The sequence below is a fragment of the Balaenoptera acutorostrata genome, chromosome 11, assembly GCF_949987535.1.
Source record: "Balaenoptera acutorostrata chromosome 11, mBalAcu1.1, whole genome shotgun sequence".
Classification (NCBI taxonomy): domain Eukaryota; kingdom Metazoa; phylum Chordata; class Mammalia; order Artiodactyla; family Balaenopteridae; genus Balaenoptera; species Balaenoptera acutorostrata.
The window spans coordinates 80,106,346-80,129,635 of record NC_080074.1 but is presented as its reverse complement, the minus strand read 5'-3'; the positions used below and the strand labels follow the sequence as shown (position 1 = coordinate 80,129,635).

The window sequence follows — 23,290 nt, the reverse complement described above, 5'->3', positions numbered from 1 at the left end:
GCCTGTGCTTAGTCATGCTGGTTCTGCACCTTTGTCCAAAAAAATGTTGCCTAGAGCCTGAAATGTACTTTATAGCGCATTCTCAAGGCTCTGCCTTCCAGGCTTGACCTTTAAAGGTATAAGACTTTTCATTTACATAGAGATAAACAGTTGCAGAACAAAGAATAACATTTGTCTTGTTGGAGGTTTACAGGAACATGGTGACCAGACCTTTGTGGACAGCTACAAGAACAAAGGATTCTCACATCCCCTCCAGGGTCTGGCCTGCACCAAGAAGTCTGCAACAACCAACCACACCCCTTCCCCCTTTAGTATTAAAAGAAGCCTGAATTCTAGCTCCGGTAAGATGTTTCTTTGGGACACTGGTCTGCCATCTTCTCCGACTGCTGCCTTTCTGAATAAAGTCGCTATTCCTTGTCCCAACACCTGGTCTCTCGATTTATTGGCCTGTCATGGGGCAAGCGGTATCAGTTTGCACTTGGTGACCGAATTGCAATTTGGGTCAAGCAAGCTATAGCAAAAGCCATAGGCAAGTCCAACAAACAAAGGAAAGTTACTTTATAGAGAAAAAGGAGGAATTTGGGAGGGGTTCTTTTGAAGGAAAGTGCATGGTGAAAAGTGAGGGTGATGACAGTTTCTCATTGGCTGAGTTGCTGGGGTAGTCTATTTCTTGTATGAACTGCAATGTACATCTTTGCTCTTTGGGGCCTGTAATTGACAATTCTTTCTGTAATTGACTGGGAGTGGTACTGTACTGCATGAGAGCTCCCCCTTCTGGCCTCCCAACTCTATTTTGGTGAGGTTTCCCTTTATTAATTTTCACAACTTTCTCCTGTAGAAATCCCCCCAGCAAAAAGAGTCTATTTCCTTTTCTTTGAGAAGGTTTCTCTGCGTTAATGGATGGTCCCACTTGTTAGAAATTTTCAGCCTGGAGTTAGACTTACTGAATTGGCAGTTTTGCAGGTGGTGCTTTTCAGTCCCTTTTTAACAAATCCTTCGAAAGAATCTGATGCAAGTTAAAGGCGGAGAGCCACTGCTGGAGTTTTCTTCCTCAGATACGTAAACTAGCTTTGCAAGTTTGGGAGATGACTGGGGGGCGGGGCTGGCCCCGGACGCTACTTCATCTGATCGGCACTAGGACCCCGGCGCCGGAGACCGGGTCTCGCAGCGGCCGTTGCGCCCGGGGCGGGGTTGTGCCGTTCTGGGAGCGGGGCCTCCAACTCGACCCGCCCCTGGAGGCGGACCCGAGTTGACTTAAACTCTGGGGCAGCGAGGCGCTGCGTTTTCCCCGCTCACCTTGGCTGGGTTGCGTTCCCGTTGGTAAGTGGCGGGGGCGGGGGGCCTGGTTCCCGGCGGGCACTCGCACGTCTTCACTGGTCTTGGCGGGGCTGGGAGCACCGGGAGTCCAGGTGTCTGCGGGCGGGGGCTGGGCGTGTGGCTGCGAGCGCTTTTGTTCTGCGGAGGGGACAGAGTGGCGGCTGCGGGGGCTCCGGGGGCTCGGGCCTCGGGCCCCGGGCCCGCGGTGAGCGCGCCCCGCTGGCCGCCGCCCAGAGCTGGGCGGGCCCGCCGGGCTCGGCTCGCTGCCCTCCCGCGGCGCGGGGCTGGCCCGGAGGAGCCGCGGACTCAGAGCCTGACCCAGAGGGCGGCGCCTCGCCGGGTGTTTTCTGTGGATCGTCTTACTCTTCACGGTAGAGGTCGCGGGTGCCGACTACGAGGACGCATTTTGTTAAACTCCAAGGCGATTGGTTAGGCTGGATGTGAGAGTGGCTTATGTTTTTATTGATTTCCTGTCGCTGGCTTGAAAAAAAGATATTTGTTTTGCATTTATTTTTCTAGTGTTTTCTTCCTCCCCACCCCCATTATGCAGAACCTCCCGAAACAATTGCTTCGCTTGCATCTCCAAGTGGCCCGCGAACGAGCTTGTGCCGGAGACGCTTTCTGTTCCTCTGCAATAGTTAGTCCCTCGAGGCATTTTTAAATGCACAAATGCGTACCGATTTTAGATGTTCTCGAGGGACGCGAATTCCCTAAGCAGATGACCTTAGGATCCAAGCTTACGGAGAATCGTTTCACTGAAAACAATTTGTAATACTTCTAGTGCCTGTATTCAAAATAAAGAGAACAGCAAGGGATGGGGATGAGCTTGGGTGCATTTAAATAGGCGGGTCGCAGAGCTTGTTTGGGGATTTTTCTGATTAATGCGTTAGCTGTAAACCACATTTAAGTTTTATTTAGTGTTATTATGCATGAGTTAAGGTTTTACTTAATTTTTTTACTGTACAGTTGGCTTCTCGTTTACTAATCCAATAAAGAATTAAAGTGTTGCTTAGCGTGATAAAATAATAGTGGCCCAGGAGGAGCGCACGTGAATTATCACTTAAAAAGTGAATGGTATTTTAAGGCAGACCCAGTTTCTGTTTGTTACTTTGCCTTCTTAATAAGAATTCAGTAAACTTAGTTTGCTTTTGGTGCAACCTTAAGGAACAGTTTGCACAGCAATGTCATGTCAAGTAAACAGATTAGTGTGTATTTTTATTATAAATTTAATATGAACTTTATAAATTCAACTATAAATTTTGTATTAAATTATATATTATATATTTAAGTTTTATATTAAGTTATTATCAGTTATAAAATGTTTCTTGCTGTTCCTAGGACCAAAGAAGTAAACACACACTGTGGAGTGGTACTGACACGGGGAAATGGGAACATATACAGTAATGAATGAGTAATATCATATTTAAAGGTAAGCGTGTCATCTCTAAGTAGTCTACTCTAATTTATCTGTTGTGGAACAAAATTATTAAGTTGAATCAGCATTGGTTAAATATTAAATTATAGGATGCTGTGGATTTCACGTCAAAGCTTGAGAAATATGGTTGGCATAGCATGGAGAATTCAGTTGTTCATCTTTGCAAGAAAAGGAATAGGAGATGATGGTGAGGTGACTGTGGTCTAAGTTACTGAGGAAGAGGTCTACTTAACATTATTCTCTACATGGTCTGTCTCTTATTTTATTTTTTAAATTCATCATATGTGGCACATGGGGTTGGAGGAAGGCAGCACAGAGCAGAACTCTGGGAGAACCATTCCCTGAAATATCAACCTATAAAGCCAAAGAGGTCATTTCAGGGCTTCCATCCTGTAAACTCCAAGTAGTGTTAGGAAATCATCTGTAATGATTAAGACCATGGTCCCTGCAGTCAGACTGCTGAGCTTCAGATTTTGGCTCTACCACTTGCCATCTCTGCAACCTTGGGAGAATTATTTAACTTCTCTGCCTCAGTTTTCTCATCTTCTGTGAAATGGGGGTAACAGTAGTACCTAGCTCGCAGGATTGTTGTGATAAGTTAATGAGTTTGGTAGATAGAACACACTTGGAAGAGCTCCTGGTAAATGGTAAGTGCTTAATAAATCTTAGCTGTTGTCATGAGAAGAAATATATTTTATGGCCTAAGAAAATTAACACTGTCTTACAGGAGATTCAGTTTGCTCATCTGAGCTCTAAATCAGTTTATCAAGTTTGTGTTGATTAGACCCTTCACTGTAGATCATGTTGGAGGTTCTGTTTTTGTAGGGAAGTACCAGACAACTCTGGTTTTTACCTGCAGCCGTGTTTTTTTTTTAATTAATTAATTAATTAATTTTTGGCTGCGTTGGGTCTTCGTTGCTGCGCGCAGGCAGTCTCTAGTTGCGGCTACGGCTTCTCATTGCGCTGGCTTCTCTTGTTGTGGAGCACAGGCTCTAGGCTCGCGGACTTCAATAGTTATAGCACGCGGGCTCAGTAGTTGTGGCTCGTGGGCTCTAGAGCGCATGCTCAGTAGTTGTGGCGCACGGGCTTAGTTGCTCCGCGGCATGTGGGATCTTCTTGGACCAGGGCTCGAAGCCATGTCCCCTGCATTGGCAGGCGGACTCTTAACCACTGCACCACCAGGGAAGCCCTAAAGGCGTAATCTTAAAAAAAAAAAATGTAATCTTGTGGACCTTTGAAGAACTCTAAGTGCTTTGTTGACAGACAGCTATGTAGTGTGTCTATGCTTGCTATGCTAAGTGTGCTTGTAAATTGAAGGGCAGTGTTAGAGGCTAGCCTGTTGACGTAAATGTCTCAAGTGATTGCAGAGATTTAATGACAGTCACTAAGATTGTCTTGAGATGTGTTAAATTACAAGACTTCATTTGTAAATAAAATCTTAACTTGTGGTTAAAATTGTGGTTAAAGAAATTATATTGTCCACTTAGGTTTCAAGAAACAAAAAATCATAAGCAAATTTTTTTAAGCCCCCAAAGAGAATTTTTTGGATCATATAACTTAAGAGTTAATGTGAGAAGATATACAGATTGCCAACAAACACATGAAAGGATGCTCAACATCACTAATCATTAGAGAAATGCAAATGTAGGTGATACCTACAATGAGGTATCACCTCACACCAGTCAGAATGGCCATCAAAAAATGTACAAACAATGCTGGAGAGGGTGTGGAGAAAAGGGAACCCTCTTGCACTGTTGGTGGGAATGTAAATTGATACAGCCACTATGGAGAACAGTATGGAGGTTCCTTAATCCACCCAGCAATCCCACTACTGGGCATTTACCCTGAGAAAACCATAATTCAGAAAGAGTCATGTACCACAATGTTCATTGCAGCACTATTTACAATAGCCAGGACATGGAAGCAACCTAAGTGTCCATCAACAGATGAATGGATAAAGAAGATGTGGCACATATATACAATGGAATATTACTCAGCCATAAAAAGAAACGAAGTTGAGTTATTTGTAGTGAGGTGGATGGACCTAGAGTCTGTCATACAGAGCGAAATAAGTCAAAGAGAAAAACAAACACCATATGCTAACACATATATTGAATCTAAAAAAAAAAGAATGGTTCTGAAGAACCTAAGGGCAGGACAGGAATAAAGACACAGACGTAGAGAATGGAATTGACGACACAGGGAGGGGGAAGGGTAAGCTGGGACGAAGTGAGAGAGTGGCACTGACATATATACACTACCAAATGTAAAATAGATAGCAAGTGGGAAGCAGCCGCATAGCACAGGGAGACCAGCGAAGTGCTTTGTGACCACCTAGAGGGGTGGGATAGGGAGGATGGGAGGGAGACGCCAAGAGGGAAGAGATATGGGGATATATGTATATGTATAGCTGATTCACTTTGTTATAAAGCAGAAACTAACACACCATTGTAAAGCAATTATACTCCAATAAAGGTGTTAAAAAAAAAAGTTCATGTGGCTTGACTTTCAGGTTTGGCTGGATCCAACATTTGAATCTGAAAGAAAGTATTAAAGACTTGAGACACTGTCTTTGAGTTCTGCTGTCCTCTTTGGCATTGACTTCATTCTCAGGCACAGCTCCCCCTTCATTGGGTAGCCCTAACATCTCCAGGTATATAGCCAGTCAGCTTCAACTTGCACAGAGCATGTCTTTTGTCTGGTTGCTCTGCCAGGTCTATAATTACATTAGTGCTCATCGTGTCATGTGCCCATGTCTGTGCTAACAACTGGGAAATGTTTTGTTTTTTTAAACTGTAGTTTAGAGATATAATTCATATATCATATTCATATAATTCAGTTTATTCACTTACAGTGTACAGTGGTTTTGCATATATTCACATAGTGTGCAACCATTACCACAATCACTTTTAGAACATATTCTTGCCCCCAAAAAGAATCTCTACTCATTATACTCTCCATATATTCTCTATACTCTCCATTCTCCCCCAACCCATGCATCTCCAGGCAACCGTTAATCTAGTTTGTCTCTAGATTTGTGTATTCTGAACATTTCTTATAGATGATGTCATATGTGATCTTTTACGACTCTTTTCTCACCTAGCGTGATGTTTTCAAGATTGATTCATGATAAACATGTATGTATTTCATTCCTTTTTATTAGCAAGTAATAATTCCATTGTATGGTTATGCCACATTTTGTTTTCCTTTCATCAATTAACACACATTTGGATTGTTTCCACTTTTTGGCTATTCTGAATAATGTTGCTGTGACCATTCATGTACAAGTGTTTGTATGGACATACATTTTCAATTCGCATATTATGTATATATCTAGGAGTGGAATTGCTCTGTCATATCATATGGTAACTATATTTGACCTTTTGAGAAATTGCCAGACTGTTCTTGATGAACCATATACATTCTCAGTAGTAACAGCAATGCATAGGAGGAGTTCCAGTTTGTCCACATCCTTACCAACACTTGTCTTTTTGATTGTAGCTATCATAGTGAGCATTAAGTGGCATCCTGTGATTTTATTGCTTTCCTGTGGTAGTTAATGATGTTGAGCATCTTTTTGTGCATATTGCCTATTTGTATATCTTTGGAAAAAGTGTCTATTCAAAATCTCTGTTAAATTCAAGTTGTTTTTATGTTGTCGAGGTATAAAAGTTCTTTATATATTCTGGATTCTAGTTTCTTCCTAGTGATCATATATATGAGGGTTTGTTTTTGGATTCTATTCCATTGATCAATGTCTATCCTAGTTCAGTCCCACATGACTTTGTTTACTCTATTTTTTTTTCTTTTTTTTTTTAGCCTTTGGTATTAGTTATTATAATTAGTTGTTGCATAATTACCCCAAATATTAGTGGCTTAAAACAGCAAATAGTTATCTCATATAGTTACTATGGGTCAGGAATCAGGGAATGGCTTAGCTGAGTGGTTCTGGCTCAGGGCTTTTCATGAGGCTGCTGTCAAGATATTGGCAGGAGCTGCACACAGTTTTTGAAGGCTTGACTGAGGCTCAGGGATTTGCTTCCAAGATGGCTCACTCACATAGCTGTTGGAAGGAGGCTTTAGTTTTTTGCCATGTGAGTATCTCCATATTTTGCCTGAGTGTCCCGATGACGTGACTGCTGGCTCTTCCCCTTCTCATCAGGTCCTTTCAGATGGGCAGCAACATCACTGGAAACCACAGAGGTTCAAGGTACAGGGAAGGCTTGCAAGATCATCAGTACCATTAGAGTGCAAAACTAAAAAGGCTTCCAGTGTGATGTGCACCCTTGCTCAATGGTAGCTCTTCTTACTAATTTGCAGTTACTATTTTAAGATCTGCTGGTAGTGCAGGGTCTCCTGCAGAGGTGGGGGGGGGGTGCTGTGGCTCACGGGGACAAGGACACTGGCAGCAGCAGTTCTGGGAAATACCCATTGGCGTAAGGCCCCACCAAAGAGCCTGTAGCGGTTTACTCTAGTTTTGTAGTTTAAAGTTTTGAAATTGGGAAGTGTGAGTCCTTCAACTTTATACTCTTTTTCAAAATGAATTTTAGGGTCAGGTTCTCAATTTCTGCAAAGAAGACATCTGGGACTTTAGTAAGGGTTGTAATGACTCTGTAGACCAATTTGAGGAGTAGTGCCGCCTTGAGAGTATCAAATCTTCCAGTCCATGAATGTGGGATGTGTTTCCATTTATTTAAGTCTTTAATTTCTTTTGGCAATGTTTTGTAATATTCAGAGTGTACAATTTTTACTTTTCGTTAAATTTATTCCAAAGTATTTCATTCTTTTTGCTGTTACTGTAAATGGAATTGTTTTCTAGATTGTTGTATAGAAATAAATTTGGTTTTTGTATACTGAGCTTGTACTAGGCGACCTAGTCAAACTAGTTCTATTAGTTTTTAGTGGATTCCTTACAACTTCCTATGTACAAGATGATGCCATCTGTAAGTAGAGGTAGTTTTATTTCTTAATTTCCAATCTGGATGTCTTTTATTTCTTTTTTCTTTTTGCCAAGTGCCATGGCTAGAACCCCTCCTACAATGTTGAATAGAAGTGGCAAGAGCAGATATCCTTGTCTTGTTCCTGATCTTGTAAAGGGAAAAACATTCAGGCTTTAAAGCTGTGGCTTTTTTTGTAGATGCCTTTTATCCAGTTGAGGAAGTTCCCCTTTGTTTCTAGTTTTAGTGTTTTTATCTGAAAGGGTGTTGGATTTTAGGATGCATTTAATTTCAGTCGTAGTAGATGCTTTTTCTACATGTGCTTGAGATGATCATGTGGTTTGTGTCCTTTATTCTACTGATGTGTTATATGACATTGGTTCAACATAAAAAGTAAAAAAATCAATCTTGCATTTCTGGGAAAGTACCAGTTGGTCATGGTGTATACTTATTTTTATATGCTGTTATATTTGGTTCGCTAGTATTTTGTTGAAGATTTTTGCATCTATATTCATAACAGATTGGTCTGTAGTTTTATTGTGATTTTATGTATTTATTTATTTCCTGATTTTAGTATTGGCCTCAAAATTGATTTGGGAAGTATTCCCTCTTTTATGTTTTAGAAGAGTTTGTAGAGTGGGTTTTAAATGTTTAAATTTTTGGCATGAATCACCAGAAAGTCATCTGGGCCTAACCATTTCTTTTTGGGTTGTTTTTTGGTTATTAATTCAATTTCTTTATGGGTCTGTTCTGATTTCCTGTATCTTCTTGAGTCAGTTTTGGTCAGTGTGTCTTTTGGGATTCTGCACCCAATTCCAAAGTGTGTGTGGGGTGGGGGTTCCCCACCATACCACCAACAACCAATTCTCTGGGAATATCAGTTGGGTGTCCTACAATTCAACTTGTTACCAAGTCCAAGCTCCCTCTACTTGCTGCACGACAGGCCAGTAAATCAGGAGACAAGGTGTTGAGGCAAGGAATATGACTTTATTCTGAAAGCCGGCAGACAGAAAAGATGGCAGACTAGTGTCTCAAAAGAACCATCTTATTGGGGTTTGGATGCCAGTTTCTTTTATAGAACAGAGAGGGGGAGGAGGTGAGGAAGTGAAGTAAAAAGGCCATAAGTTTTGCAAATATCCCCTGGAATGGCCAGCCTCAGGGAGGAGGGGATGTGTTGATTTCTTCTTTCTTGCAGCCATCCACAGGTGGACAGGGTCCGGACACTTCCCTGAACAAAGGCACTTTGGTTTAACATTCAGGGACAGGGTTCCCTGAGTCAGGCCATTATGTATAGACAGTATCCTTTTAGTGAACAAAAGCAGCGGAAAGCAAAGGTTAAAGTAAAAGAACCAGATCCAACATGTAGTTAGATTTGGCTCTTCCCTGTTACAAACTCAATTCTGACACTATCTACCCGGAAATGCCATCAGATTCCACAGGTCGAAGCCTCAGTCCCACAAGCTGCCTCACCCCCCACTTCAGATGCACAAGCCCACATTGTCACCTGTGCTTCTGACTGGATACAGATTGGAGGTTTCCAGGACCGACCCTCTCCTTGAACTTCATACACCAGTCTCAAGTCCAGGTTGATACCTGTATTTCTGATCGATTGGTAAGAGGTTTCTAAGACCCCCCCTCCTCTGTTTCTGATCGATTGGTAAGAGGTTTCTAAGGCCCCCCCTCCTCTGTTTCTGATCGATTGGTAAGAGGTTTCTAAGACCCCCCTCCTCTGTTCAATTAATTTGCTAGAGAGACTCACAGAACTCAGAGAAACATTTTACTTACTAGATTACTGGTTTATTGCAAAGGATATTAAAGGATATTGTTACACAATACTCAACTGAGTAAATTTGAGGATCTAATTGGCTTTTTTCAACAATTCATGAATTGAGAGTAAATTGGAGCTCTGAGGAGCTGTACAGAATGGAAGCCTTTTATAGAAACCCGGGCCGAGAAGGAGGTTATTAGCAAAAGAAAAGAAAGTATTGTTTCAGGCAAGGTTACCTCACTAGTGCTGACCAGGAAATTCCAGAAATTTAAGTCCTGGGAGATTTTGAAACTGCAATTAAATCTTAGTTTGCTGTCCTGGGGGCAAGTGGCTCCAACCTAGGACCTGTTGTTTTTTGTTTTTTTTTTTAACAATAGGAGTCATCAACCAGATGGAAGAGTGGAAGAGATGTGTAGGGTGAAGTACATGGGAGGAAGGGATGTGGAGCTTCCATGCCACTTCTCCCCAGATCATGTGTTCATCAACCCCGAAGCTCCCCAACCCTGCCCGTTGGGGTTTTTATGGAGACCTCTTTACACAGTCATGATTGATTAAATCACTGGCCATTGGTGACTGATTCAACCTCCAGCTCCTCTCCCCTCCTGGAGCTGTGGGGTTGGGGAGGGAGGTGCGGGGCTGGGGGTGAGGGGTGGGACTGAAAGTTCAACCCTCTAATTGTTAACGCAAACACAGTGAGACCAAACAAACTGAAATGTCAGAGTTTGCAGCAGAGAAAGGTTTATTGCAAGGCCATGAAAGGAGATGAGGTGGCTCATGCCCTGAAAAGCCTTGAGCTCCCTGAAGGGTTTCAGCAAAGCATTTTCAAAGGCCAGGTGATTGGGGCGGGGCTCTCAGGGTACGTGATCAGCTTGCGCACAGTTCTCTGATTGGCTGATGGTGAGGCAGCAGGGTGGTGTCACAGGGGTTAACCTCATCATGTAGTTTGTCCAACAACTCAGGAAATTTGCATCAAATACTATTACCTAGGTACTTCAGAGAGGAGCTAAAGCAGAGGATATGGGGGAAGGCCTGTCCCAGGAAGGCCCCATAGGGTCCTGCTGTGTTACAAAATCATCTGGTTGGTTCTCCTGGCAACCAGCCTCCATCCTTAGGTGCAGTCAGAAAGTCACCTCAGTGACATAACAAAAGACACCTTTATCACTCTCACTAAGGAAAATCCGAGGGTTTTAGGAGCTTTGTGCCAGAAATGGGGATGAAGACCTAATAATGTACTTCTTATTATAAATTACAATATCACAGGGGTTTGTCCTTTTCACCCAAATGATCTGAATATATTGGCATACAGTTGTTCATAGTATCTCTTTTTAAATGTAAGGTTGGTAGTAATGTCCTTATTCCTGAGTTTAGTAATCTGAGTCTTTTTTCTTGCTCAGTCTGGCTAAAGGTTTATCAATTTTGTTGATCTTTTCAGAGACCCAACTTGTGGTTTTGTTAGTTTTCTTGCTTTTTGTATTCTTGTGGCTAAAGTTTATGACAGCAAAGGATACAATATAGGACCAATGGGAAAAAGATGTGCATAGGCAAAGTCCATAGAAGTCAGATGTGTGCTTCCAGATTCTCCCTCCATTGAGAGCTGCATGGACATGCTTTCTCTGCAGCTGGAGACTGCAGGAACACATGGTCTCAGGAAGCAATTATATACAGTAAAAATTCTTAAAGACCCTAAAGAACATTTGTTTATGTAGGTTACATCAATGTTTACTGCATTAAAAACTGAAACAGGAATTTTTAAAAACTATTTTATTTAAAAATAACAGTAGGACTTGCCTGGTGGTGCAGTGGTTAAGAATCCGCCTGCCAATGCAGGGGACCACGGGTTCGAGCCCTGGTCCGGGAGGATGCCACATGCTGCGGAGCAACTAAGCCCATGTGCCACAACTACTGAGTCTGCGCTCTAGAGCCCGTGAGCCACAACTACTGAGCCCATGTGCCACAACTACTGAAGCCCGCGCGCCTAGAGCCCGTGCTCCGCAACAAGAGAAGCCACCACAATGAGAAGCCCATGCACCACAACGAAGAGTAGCTCCCCACTTGCCACAACTAGAGAAAGCCCGCGCTCAGCAACAAAGACCTAACGCAGCCAAAAATAAATAAATGAATAATAATTTAAAAAACCACAGTTAATCCTTACATGTTAATATAAATGTTTTCCAAAACAACACAAAACACCAGTGAAAAGAGTGGCATTGTTTTGTATTTTTGCAAATCTCTTTAATGTCTGGCTAATAGTTGGATTCTTATATCTGCTTCTGCATTCAGTTTCTTGCTACATGTTACTTTAGTTGAAGTAGTTGAAGGATGTTTATTGGATGACAGAAATTCATCTTCAGTAGGTCACTGTTTCATTATGCCCCTAAAGATTCACTGCCACAATTTCTATCAGTTTTTACATTTTCCTTCTATATGATCATGTCATTGGGCAAAGTGTTGTGGCTAGGGTGGCTTAGAGCATGGGATTATTCACTTTACAACTGAGTGCCATTCCTTCTCATCCAGCAAAATTTGAATGGCTCCTCTATGCTGGTGGGGAAGGAAGACAGTACTGATCATGGGGGTAGGGGGCACTTAGAAACCATTAATCTAATTTACTCCAGACTGTTGCCACCATCTCCAGTATAACTACAGGCCAATGGAAGATCTTAATCTAAGGACACTTAGAAACTCAGCAGCTGCTGACTTTGGGAGTGGATGTCCTTGGAGCTGTGTCCTTGGGCAAAGGCCTGAATACCTCATCCTATTAGTCATGATTTCTCATGGTTTCCTGATTAGAACCCTCTTGTGTACATTTTCTAGACTGTAGTTATGGCTCTGAATTTAACTGCTTGCTGGATCTGTCATCCTTTACCTGACCCTGCTGACAAGAAGGTAGATTCTGTCCTGTATGTTTCTTCTGGTACTTGAGGTCTCTTTGCATCATTAATCTTAACCTCCAGTTTTATAGAATCTGAATCTTAACCCCATGACAACAAAATGCCTCTGTTGTAGTTCTTGGAATCCTGTCAACAACCTGGGACTACCAGAGCAAACACTAATGTGCCGATTATGACAGTGGTAACCAACAGGGAGGAAAAGATTTTTATCAGATTTCTCTTCAGAGGCATTTCGGCATACTTTATGGGAATTGTTCACTTCTACTCAGGGAGTTTGTCTACCTCAAGAGGCACAGAATCGCCTCATTCCTATTGTAATAAGTGATGCTTATCTCCTAATGCAGTTTGTACCCCAGTAGAATATTGTTAAGTAGCTTATACTTGCCTACCAAATATTAATCATCTATACTTGAGGCAGTTGTCAGGGATTTCCAGATACTTGAGGCCACTACCCCTCTAATGGGTCGTGTTTCCTTGAGGTGGGAACCTAGAGGGCCCAAATGAGTTGCTAGGCAGAACTCCAAGGAAGGATAACTGACTTCTTCCTGTGTGCTCTGTGATCTTTAGTTCCCACTTTAGGGAATAATACGCCTAGAAAAGGTGGTCCGAAATTTGTCTGACCTCTACTATAAAGATGCAACAAAAAAAAAAAGACGCAACAAACTAGTGTAAACTTTCTAGCCCCAGTGATCATCACATTGCTCTGAATTTCCTGCTGCCATCATGATGAGTGCCAACACCTCATGCTGTACTGAGATTAATCAGTCAGGGAAAGGAGAGCAATTTATTCCCGCTTCTCCTTTCTCCCAGGAGGAAGCCATGTGGCTCTGACTGGTGAACCTTGATGGCATCTGGGACATATGGGGAGCCTGGTTGTGGCCTGATCATCCTGCTGAGAGTCACTGTCTAGTCACTCTTACCCAGTGTTACCTAAGAGGAAGTATAATTAAGTAGGGTGTCTGATTGTGTTGGCCTGTGCTTCTGAATTGAATTTGGAGCTAGGTACCTGAAAGATTGGAGAGTAGACATGTAGGTGAACAGCTTCACCGTGGGGCTCTGATGACCCTTCTTTTCCTTTAAAAGCCTCACAGGCAAAGTTTAGCTTAATCTCAGTCTGACCCACACCTTGGCAGGACACCCCACAGGTCCTCCTGGCAGCCTCCTGAGAAATGCCACAATGTGGTTTCTCTTCCTCCCTAGTTCCACTTGCACTCAAGACTTGACAGCCTCCCTTCCCTTGGGGTATAACTGCAGGCTATGAGATGACTGCGGTTTACAGTTCTCATCTGCCTTGGTACTACCTTGTGGGACTAGGGATACTGAAGTTGGTTTTGCTGTTTGAGTGGGTAAAAAACTACATAAGAATCCATTCAGTCTTGCCTCCTTTCTGTCTGCAGCAGTGTAGAGAGCCGACCTAACAGCTGGGACAGTGGCCCTGCCAGCCGCGGTGCTCCTGCTTAGGACTGCTTGGCTTCATGCATTTGTTGTGACCATTAGATGTATTTAGTATTCAATACAGTTCTTTTTTTTTTTTTTTTATAAATTTATTTATTTATTTATTTATATTATTTTTGGCTGTGTTGGGTGTTTGTTGCTGTGTGTGGGGTTTCTCTAGTTGCAGCGAGCCGGGGCTACTCTTTGTTGCAGTGCGCGGGCTTCCCATTGTCGTGGCTTCTCTTGTTGCGGAGCACGGACTCTAGGCACGCAGGCTTCAGTAGCTGTGGCACGTGGGCTCAGTAGTTGTGGCTTGCGGGCTCTAGAGCGCAGGCTCAGTAGTTGTGGCACATGGGCTTAGCTGGTCCGCAGCATGTGGGATCTTCCCAGGCCACGGCTCGAACCCATGTCCCTTGCATTGGCAGGCGGATTCCTAACCACTGCACCACCAGGGAAGCCCCTCAATACAGTTCTTGACATAAATTTTCAAGTGTTAGCTGTTACTATTTATAAGTTGTGTTATAAAGGTAAAATTTAGGGTAGTCTATTCTTGAAAGCCTAATTCAAGGACTGATAAAAGCCTTATTTCTCTTAGGACTAAGGACACAAGAAGTCAAAGCTGGAATAGGTTGAGTAAATCTTGATACTTTTGGAATTCCTCAGAAGTGGGTTTTACCACTTATGTGTTGGTATTTCTGGTTTTGTTGATTTTAAAGAAGAATCTATAGCTTTTTCCATTGGAGATGAGTTTTGCAATGAAAAATACTGGTTTTTCCTCAATTTAATCACATCAGTGGACTCTCCAAATAAACACGTTAGAAGTGGAACTAAAGACATAAGGGAAGGTTCCAATTTAAAATACCAGAAGAGATATATGTTTTTTTCAGGTATGAGAAGAGTACTATATTTTCTAAGAAATCCTGTATTTTTGAGGTACTGAAATGCTTACAGATGAAATCATGTAATGTTTATGGTTGACACAGATGCGAAGGGAGGGGTGGAGATTTTTTCCCATTTGCAGATTTAAATAGGGACTTCTCTTTAACTTGGTGTTCAACAATTATAGATAACATTTATTCATTTGACCAACATTTATTGAAGCCTGCTAGACAACTGTCTAGATATGCATCTTTTTTTTTTTTTTTTAATTTCTGGGCCACGCCACACGGCATACTAGTTCCCTGACCAGGGATGGAACCCGTGCCCCCTGCAGTGGACATGCAGAGTCTTAACCACTGTTTTGCCAGGGAAGTCCCTAGATACGCATCTTTTGCTTTTCCCTGAGACAGTCTTTTTAAAAGCCCAGCACTCTTGGCTTTGAATAGCATTATCTTTCACTATAATAATGTTCCAGTTTCTTTGATAAATTAATGGTTACCCTTGCATATAAAAAATTCTTGATGTGGCTTAATTTGCCCTTTCATGTTCTGTTTCTTACTACTTTTTCTGGCCTAAAGTAAGCCTGGCCATGGTAAACCATAATATGATAGGTCCATTTCAGTAGAGTTTTTTCTGTTGGTGGTTGTAAATGCTTGTGCATTTGTGTTGAAGATAGATATTAATATGATTATTCTTCAAAGGTATGATTTTTAGGTTATTTTTTGGTTTGTAATTTTCTGTAATAAGTCTGACTTCAAATAAAGGAGGCTTTCCAGTTAAACCATATTTGCATTGTATAGATATAGAATATTTTAAAATAAAAAAAATTCACAAGCCTTTTCTTAACGTTAGTAAGGTCTTTATGAAGATTTTATGTGAAAATCCGCATGCATTGTTACATTTATAGCCTACTGCAGCCACTCACTTCCCTTTTTTTCCAGCTTCACTAATTCATCTTAATTTCGCAGTTTACAACTTGCTATTCACAACTTCCTATGCCATGGATTTTAGTGACTTGCTTTCGTCCCACTTTTCTCACAGGAAGTAATAGTAATAATATATATAAGATTTCAATCCAGAGACTGTCAGACCTAAAGATAGACTTTAGGGTTTTTTTTAATTAAAAATTTTAAAAGACTGTTTTTGTGATGACACACAGGAAGCCTCCATGGATTCTCTCTTTGGAATAGGAGTATATGAATTATGACTCTAAATCCCCCCAGTGTAGACCATAGCACTTTATCAATGTCAACACACCCGGGCTGCTTGCCTCCCTTCCCAGTGAGGGCCACCACAGTTTATCAGCATCAACATATTAGTATTGCTTGTTCTCCAAACCGTAAAACCTACAGCCAGATGGGTGGGTTAGTAGAGCCAAACTTTGTGCGGCTATATCAAGGATCATTATTTACGGTTTGCTAATTTACCTATACCTATTCATAGTTAGGAAGATTCCCCACAACAGAATATAAAAATCTAGTGCTTTCATAGCTTGCTGGCACATGCACCTGTCACTGGGCTGCTTGCTGACCCTTTTGCCACTTGACAAGAGTACATGAACTATTGGATCCAATCCATAGTAACTGCCAGAGAGGAGAGAACCTTAAAACTACAAAGCAACCAATGGACAATTGTGCACTAACCTGCAACCTAAAGTACTCTAGTTTTTTGAAATTTTTTTTTTTTTAATCTGCACTGGAAGCTAGAAATGTGGGTGTATACAATATGTTGAAAACTCCTATTTCCTTGTTGATTTTTTTTTTTCCCCCTGCCAATTCTGTTCACTATTGAAAGTGGGGAATTGAAGTCTTTGACTCTTGGTGAATTGGCTATTTTTCACTTTGTGTTTTGCTTCTTGTATTTTTTTTATATAAATTTATTCATTTTTTAAAAAAATTATTTTTGGCTGCATTGGGTCTTCGTTGCTACATGGGCTTTCTCTAGTTGCAGAGAGCGGGGGCTACTCTTCGTTATGGTGCGCGGCATTCTTATTGTGGTGGCTTCTCTTGTTGCAGAGCATGGGTTCTAGGTGTGTGGGCTTCAGTAGTTGTGGCTCGTGAGCTCTAGAGCGCAGGCTCAGTAGTTGTGGCGCATGGGCTTAGTTGCTCCGCAGCATTTGGGATCTTCCCGGATCAGGGCTGGAACCCGTGTTCCCTGCATTGGCAGGTGGATTCTTAACTGCTGCGCCACCAGGGAAGTCCCTACTTCTTGTATTTTAATGCTCTCTCTCTTTTTTAAAATTTAATTTTATTTATTTATTTTATTTTTGGCTGCATTGGGTCTTCACGGTTGCACGCGGGCTTTCTCTAGTTGTGGTGAGAGGGGGTTACTCTTCGTTGCAGTGCGCGGGCTTCTCATTGTAGTCGCCTCTCCTGTTATGGAGCACCGGCTTTAGGCGCGTGGGCTTCAGTAGTTGTAGCACACAGGCTCAGTAGTTGTGGCTCCCGGCCTCTAGAGTGCAGGCTCAGCAGTTGTGGTGCACGGGCCCAGTCGCTCTGAGGCATGTGGGATCTTCCCGGACCAGGACTTGAACCCGTGTCCCTTGCATTGGCAGGTGGATTCTTAACCACTGCGCCACCAGGGAAGCCCTTAATGCTCTCATAAGTGTGTATATGTTTATAGTTGTTATATGTTGCTTGGTGGACTGACCCTTTTATGGTTATAAAAAGTCTCTCTTTAGTAACATTTTTTGTTTTAGTGTATTTTTTCTGATAATTAGTATAGTCATTCTCCCTTTATTGTGGCTGTTATATGCCTAATATCTTTTTTTTATCCCTTTTTAAAAATTTTTATTTATTTATTTATTTGGCTGTGCCGGGTGTTAGTTGCAGCACGAGGGATCTTTGTTGTGGCATGTGGGATCTTTAGTTGCAACACACGGGATCTTTTAGTTGTGGCATGTGGGATCTAGTTCTCTGACCAGACCTGGGTCCCTTGCATTAGGAGTGCAGAGTCTTAACTGCTGGACCACCAGGGAAGTCCCTCTTTTTTTATCCTTTTATTTCCAGTCTGTTTTTATCTTTGACTCAAAGGTATGCCTATTGGAGACAGCATATAGTTAGCTAGCCATTTTTTAAAAATATAATCTGACATTCTGTCGTATGGATTGTTTAATCCACTCACTTTTAATGTTATTATGATATAGTTGGATTTACATCTCCTGTTTGTACTTTTTATTTTCTGTCTCATATCTTTTTGTCCCTCACTGTTTTTGCATTAAGTATTTTGTAATGTAGCATTTTAGCTTCTTTAACAATTTTTTCAGTATTTTTTTTGTTATTTTATGGAATCACAAATTACTTTTATTTTTTATTTATTTATTTAATTTATTTTTGGCTGCATTGGGTCTTTGTTGCTGCACACAGACTTTCTCTAGTTGTGGCGAGTGGGGGCTACTCTTTGTTGCGGTGCACGGGCTTCTCATTGCGGTGGCTTCTCTTGTTGCGGAGCATGGCTCTAGGCGTGCGGGCTTCAGTAGTGGTGGCTTATGGGCTCTAGAGCACAGGCTCAGTAGTTGTGGCGCGTGGGCTTAGTTGCTCCACGGCATGTGGGATCTTCCTGGACCAGGGATTGAACCCTTGTCCCCTGCATTGGCAGGTGGATTCTTAACCACTGAGCCACCAGGGAAGTCCCACCTTTATTTTTTTTTTAATATTTGTTTATTTAATTTTGGCTGTGCCGGGTCTTAGTTGTGGCATGCAGGATCTTTAGTTGTGGCATGTGGACTTCTTAGCTGTGGCATGCATGTGGGATCTAGTTCCCCAATCAGGGATTGAACCCCCGCCCCCTGCATTGAGAGCACGTTGGAGTCTTACCCACTGGACCACCAGGGAAGTCCCACAATTACTTTTAAAAAAATCATATTTGTTTCTACCTTTAAAGGTCTTAAGCATTTAAAATCTGATTTGTTATATTTGTGATTTTTAGCCAAGTTAAAAGACTGTCACTGGTGTGTGTGTGGGGGGGTGGGGAGTAGAGAGCTGAACAATGTAGGGCCCAGTGAGGTTATTTGTTGTGTTTTTTGAGTACCAGTAATCCTGGCGTATGTGCGTGTGTGTGTGTGCCTGTGTATGTGTAACTGACTTAATCCAGTAGAGACAGGTTGATACTGGGAATACAGGGAAAGGGAGTAGGATTTTATCTCTCTCTCTCTCTGTTTTTTTGTTTTTTGTTTTTTGTTTTTTGGCTGTGCTGCGTGGCTTGCAGGATCTTAGTTCACTGACCAGGCATCGAACCCGGGCCCATAGCAGTCAAAGCACTTAGTTGTAACCACTGGACCACCAGGGAATTCCTGGGAGCAGGATTTTAAATGTAGAGATTTGATACTGTAAGTACAGACTGCATTTACAAGGCTGTGTCTTATAGATTTGGTGACAGGAGAATGATGGATAGTGCTATTTTTTTCTCTCTGAAATATAAGCAGCGGAGTAGGGGGAGCATGTGTATGGGTTGGGGTGGCAGGGGACCAGGGAGGAGAGAAGAATGGAAAAATTAAATTACTTTAATATAAATAAAATTTCAACAAAATGAAGTAGAATTGTCAGGCACTGTTTATATGTGCAATGTGTGAACTCATTTTGTTGGCTTGTGTGTTTTTTCCCCAGAAAACTTTGGCTACTCCTGTGCAGAGAGGTTCTTAAGTTCAGCCGTAGCTGGAATTTGTTAGGTAAATGCCATGGCTGTCACAGGTGAGGGGAGATAAGAGGGCAGGGTGCCAATTTGGGGGCAAAAGAGTTTATTTTTCCAAGAAAAATTTAAATGATAGACATGGAAATCCTGTCTCTGGTTATCTCCATTAAAATATATCTTCAGGGGCTTCCCTGGTGGCGCAGTGGTTGAGAATCTGCCTGCCAATGCAGGGGACACGGGTTCGAGCCCTGGTCTGGGAAGATCCCACATGCCGCGGAGCGACTAGACCCGTGAGCCACAACTACTGAGCCTGCGTGTCTGGAACCTGTACTCCGCAACAAGAGAGGCCGCGATAGTGAGAGGCCCGCGCACCGCGATGAAGAGTGGCCCCCGTTCGCCGCAACTAGAGAAAGCCCTCGCACAGAAACGAAGACCCAACACAGCCATAAATAAATACATAAATAAAATTTAAAAAAAAAAATATATATATCTTCAGAAGGTCTAAGAATACACTGTATCCAAAAGTAGAGGCTGCAGTCAGGAAAAAAGTCTTTTTTGTTTTGTTCTGTTTTTGTTTTTGTCTGCGGCAAGTGGCATGTGGGATCTTCGTTCCCCAACCAGGGATGAAACCAGCGCCCCCTGCAGTGGAAGTGTGGAGTCTTAACCACTGGACTGCCACAGAGGTCCCTTAACTCTCTCCTTTTAATTTCGGTAGTTCAAGGTTGGTTTTCCAGGCTTCAGTTTTTTTCTATGCCAGCAAAGGAGAGAGAGGGGGTAAAAACCCAACAACCCCAAATTATTTGTAAGGAGCATTTCTCTTCCTACCCATAGGCTCTGTGTTAGTCTGCAGGGCTGCCCTAACAAAATAACCACAGCTTGGGTAGCTTAAACAATAAATTTCTGCAGGTCTAGAGTCTGGAAGTCTGAGATCAATGTGTTTGGTTTCTCCTGAGGTCTCTCTCATTGGCTTGCACACAGCTACCTTCTCTGTGTCTCCTCAGATGGTCTTTCCTGTGTGTGTATACACCTGGGTGTCTCTCTTATAAGGACACTAATCCTGTTGGGTTAAGGCCCCACCCTTAAGACCTCATTTAACCTTAATTGCCTCACTCAAGGCCCTATCTCCAAATATAGTGAACTGGACTTAAACATATAAACTTTGAGGGAACAGAATTCAGTCTGTAACAGCCTCCCACCCCCAAGCTCACATAAGAAATAGGGCAAATTATTGGGAATTTATCATTAACTCTTTTGTTAGTACTGCTACTTGGTAGTACTGCTTTTTACTTTGTATTATACTTCTCCCTAATCAGTTGTCTTATTAAGGAGCTTTCCTGGGAGAAAGCATGTGAGGAATATACAGATCTTTCTCCTTGGGACCTGTTTTTAAACCAAAATGTGCATGCTCTCATGTTGGACAAGGGTGATCTGGCTCCCCGACAAATTAAACTCTCAAGAGAGGGAGGTTTCTTTACTACCTTAATCAAATGACAGGTCAGGACAAACATAGAGTTCACCAATGACTTTGACTTTCACATAAGTGAGAAGAAGCAAGCAGAGAAATAGAAAGCAAAAATGTATGTAAAAATGCAGAATGAAAGTTAAAACCACTGGAGCACGAAGTGCTTGTAACAAACCAAGTCCATGCATCCATAATAGAAAAGTCCAGTTGGTCCAAGACACTAGTCTCCTCAACGAGGCACTCAAGCAGGTCTGGATTACTGCTGGGTCACAAGTGATGAGGTGAAAACTGTCCATTTGGGCAAAGCCTCTGGTGGCCAGTGCCTTGGTGAATGGATCCTCGACAAGAGATGAAGTTACAGCAACACTTGTCTCAAATGCAAACAGTCCCAGCTCACCTAAGTTTATAGTCCCAGGAGCACGTTATCTCCAAGATCAGATGTTCAGTTTGGGAGGGGGAGAGTTTCTAATGCCACCTGTGTCACCTTAGGTCACCTTGGCAGGAGATCCCCAAAATGTCTGCCTCTTCCTTCCAGCATGCACAGATCAATCTTGGCTCAGGTACAGCAATGACAAAAAATGAAACCTCTGAAGTCATGGAGTCAGTTTCTAGTCAACGGCTTTATTTCATGCTCGACACCAGGCCTCAAAAGGTTCCCTTCTATGTATTATTTATGAACAAATACATAAATAAACATACATATCAAGAAATTAAACACATGGTAACATGTGCCTTCTTCAATCTAGTTTGAGTACACTATGACCCATCATGTAATAGATCTAAAAGATCTACAGATTGTTTTGGATTTTCTACATAACGTCTATTAATAGCTTTATATTTTCCTTCACAATTCTTATACTTTCTAGGATCTCCAGTGCAACAATGAATAGAAGTGGGTGATAGTGGCATCTTTATTTAAGTTATCTATTATTATTAATAATAATATTACTGTTGTTGGTCTGAATTTTTGAAAACTTCTTTCTAGTCTTGGTTTTATACAATTGTTCTTTTAATGAATTTTAATTGAATTTTATCAAAAGTTCTTGCATCTGTTGAAATGATCATGTGATTTTAAAAATAATTATAATGTAATTACTTTGATTAATTTTCAATGACAAACTTTATATTCCTGAAATAAACTCAGTTTGATCATGATGTTATCCTTTTCATGTATCACCCCATTTGGTTTGCTAACATTTTGCTCAGGACTTTTGTGTTTGTTTCTGAGAGATTGGCTTCTTAATTGTCTTTCTTTTCAGCTTTGGTATGATAGGCTCAGTAAATAAGCTATGAAGTGTTCCCTCTTTTAACCTTTTAAAGAGGTTATATTGGATTATCTTTTCCGTAATTGGTAGAACACTCCAGTACAGCCACATGGCCCTGCTGTTTTCTTTGTGAAGATATTTAATTATAGATGTTAGGATATGTTTTTTCAAGGAATTTCTCCATTCCACCTAAATTTTAAATGTTTGGAAATACTCAAGATAAATACATTACCGTTTTAATGTCTGTAAGATCTAGTGATAGCCTCTTTTCCCAATACAGTGGATTTTTTTTTTATGATGATCAGTGTTGTCAGAGGCTTATTGATTTTTATTTGTTACCAACTTGTGACTTATTGAATCTCTGTTCTCATTTTATTTCACTCTGTCTTTTCCTTGGATTAACTTGTTATTTTTAACTTTGTATGATAAATACAGAGATTGCTTCCCAGTCTTCTTTTAAATAAGTCTATTTAATGTTATAAATTATCCTCAAGTCATATGTTAACATGGGGTTGGGAGCCCATTATGGACTGAACTGTGTGTCTTGTCCCCCACCCCCCCACCAAATGTGTATGTTGAAGCTCTGACCTCCAGTGTGACTATTTTTAGAGATGGGGCCTTTAGGGAGATAATTAAGGTAAATGAGGTCATAAGGGTGGGATCTGATTCAATAGGTCTGGTATCCTATTGGATAATTAGAGGAAGAGACACCAGAGCTCACTGCATTCTTTATTTCTTAATTATTTTGCAGTTTCCTAGGTCCTTTTTCTACAATTTCTAGATTAATTCCACTGTGAATTAATCTGAATTATTGTAATCCTTCAAAAATGAGATTTGCTTATGGCCTAGCCATATGGTCAGTACCGGTAAAAATTCCATGTGCATTGGAAAGAATGTGTGTTCTGCAGTTGTTTGGTATACTATTAATACGTTTAAGTCAACTTTGTTTGCCCTATCATTTGTTACAGATTTGTCCGTTTTTAGATATGTCCCATGTCCCTGTACTGTTGGTGAGAGTATAAATTATTTCAGTCTTTTTGGAAGGCAGTTTGTCACTGCTTATGAAAATGATTTTAGTGTCTTTTGACATATTGATTTCACTTGTAGGAATTGGCAGAAACAGCACAAATATAAAAGCATAAATACAAGAATTCTTAGTATAGGATAGTTTATAAGTGCAAAAACTTAAGAAAACCAAATGTCCATCAATAGAGAAATGGTTAAAAGGTGATATACACAGAAAGTGGAATGTTATGCAGACAGTGAGATAGAT

At 41.4% G+C, this 23,290-nt stretch overlaps 1 protein-coding gene across 10 annotated transcripts in view; it reads left to right on the top strand.

The window, feature by feature from the left end:
* Positions 1–1,184: 1,184 nt before the first annotated feature.
* Positions 1,185–23,290, top strand: part of RESF1 (retroelement silencing factor 1) — a 32,256-nt gene continuing 10,150 nt past the window's right edge. For 5 of the 10 annotated variants that reach the window (XR_009009721.1, XM_057556636.1, XM_007175672.2 and 2 more), the window contains exons 1-3: positions 1,530–1,757; positions 2,656–2,746; positions 19,266–19,349. Coding sequence is in view for 6 of the 10 variants with exons in the window: in XM_057556636.1 (XP_057412619.1) it covers positions 19,332–19,349 (18 nt within the window). In the remaining 4 variants the exon portion in view is untranslated. Of the gene's footprint in view, positions 1,321–1,529; positions 1,758–2,655; positions 2,747–9,119; positions 9,302–18,867; positions 18,989–19,265; positions 19,350–23,290 lie in introns of those variants that run through there. The other 5 variants (XM_057556635.1, XM_007175671.2, XM_007175674.2 and 2 more) reach the window with 5 other exon arrangements.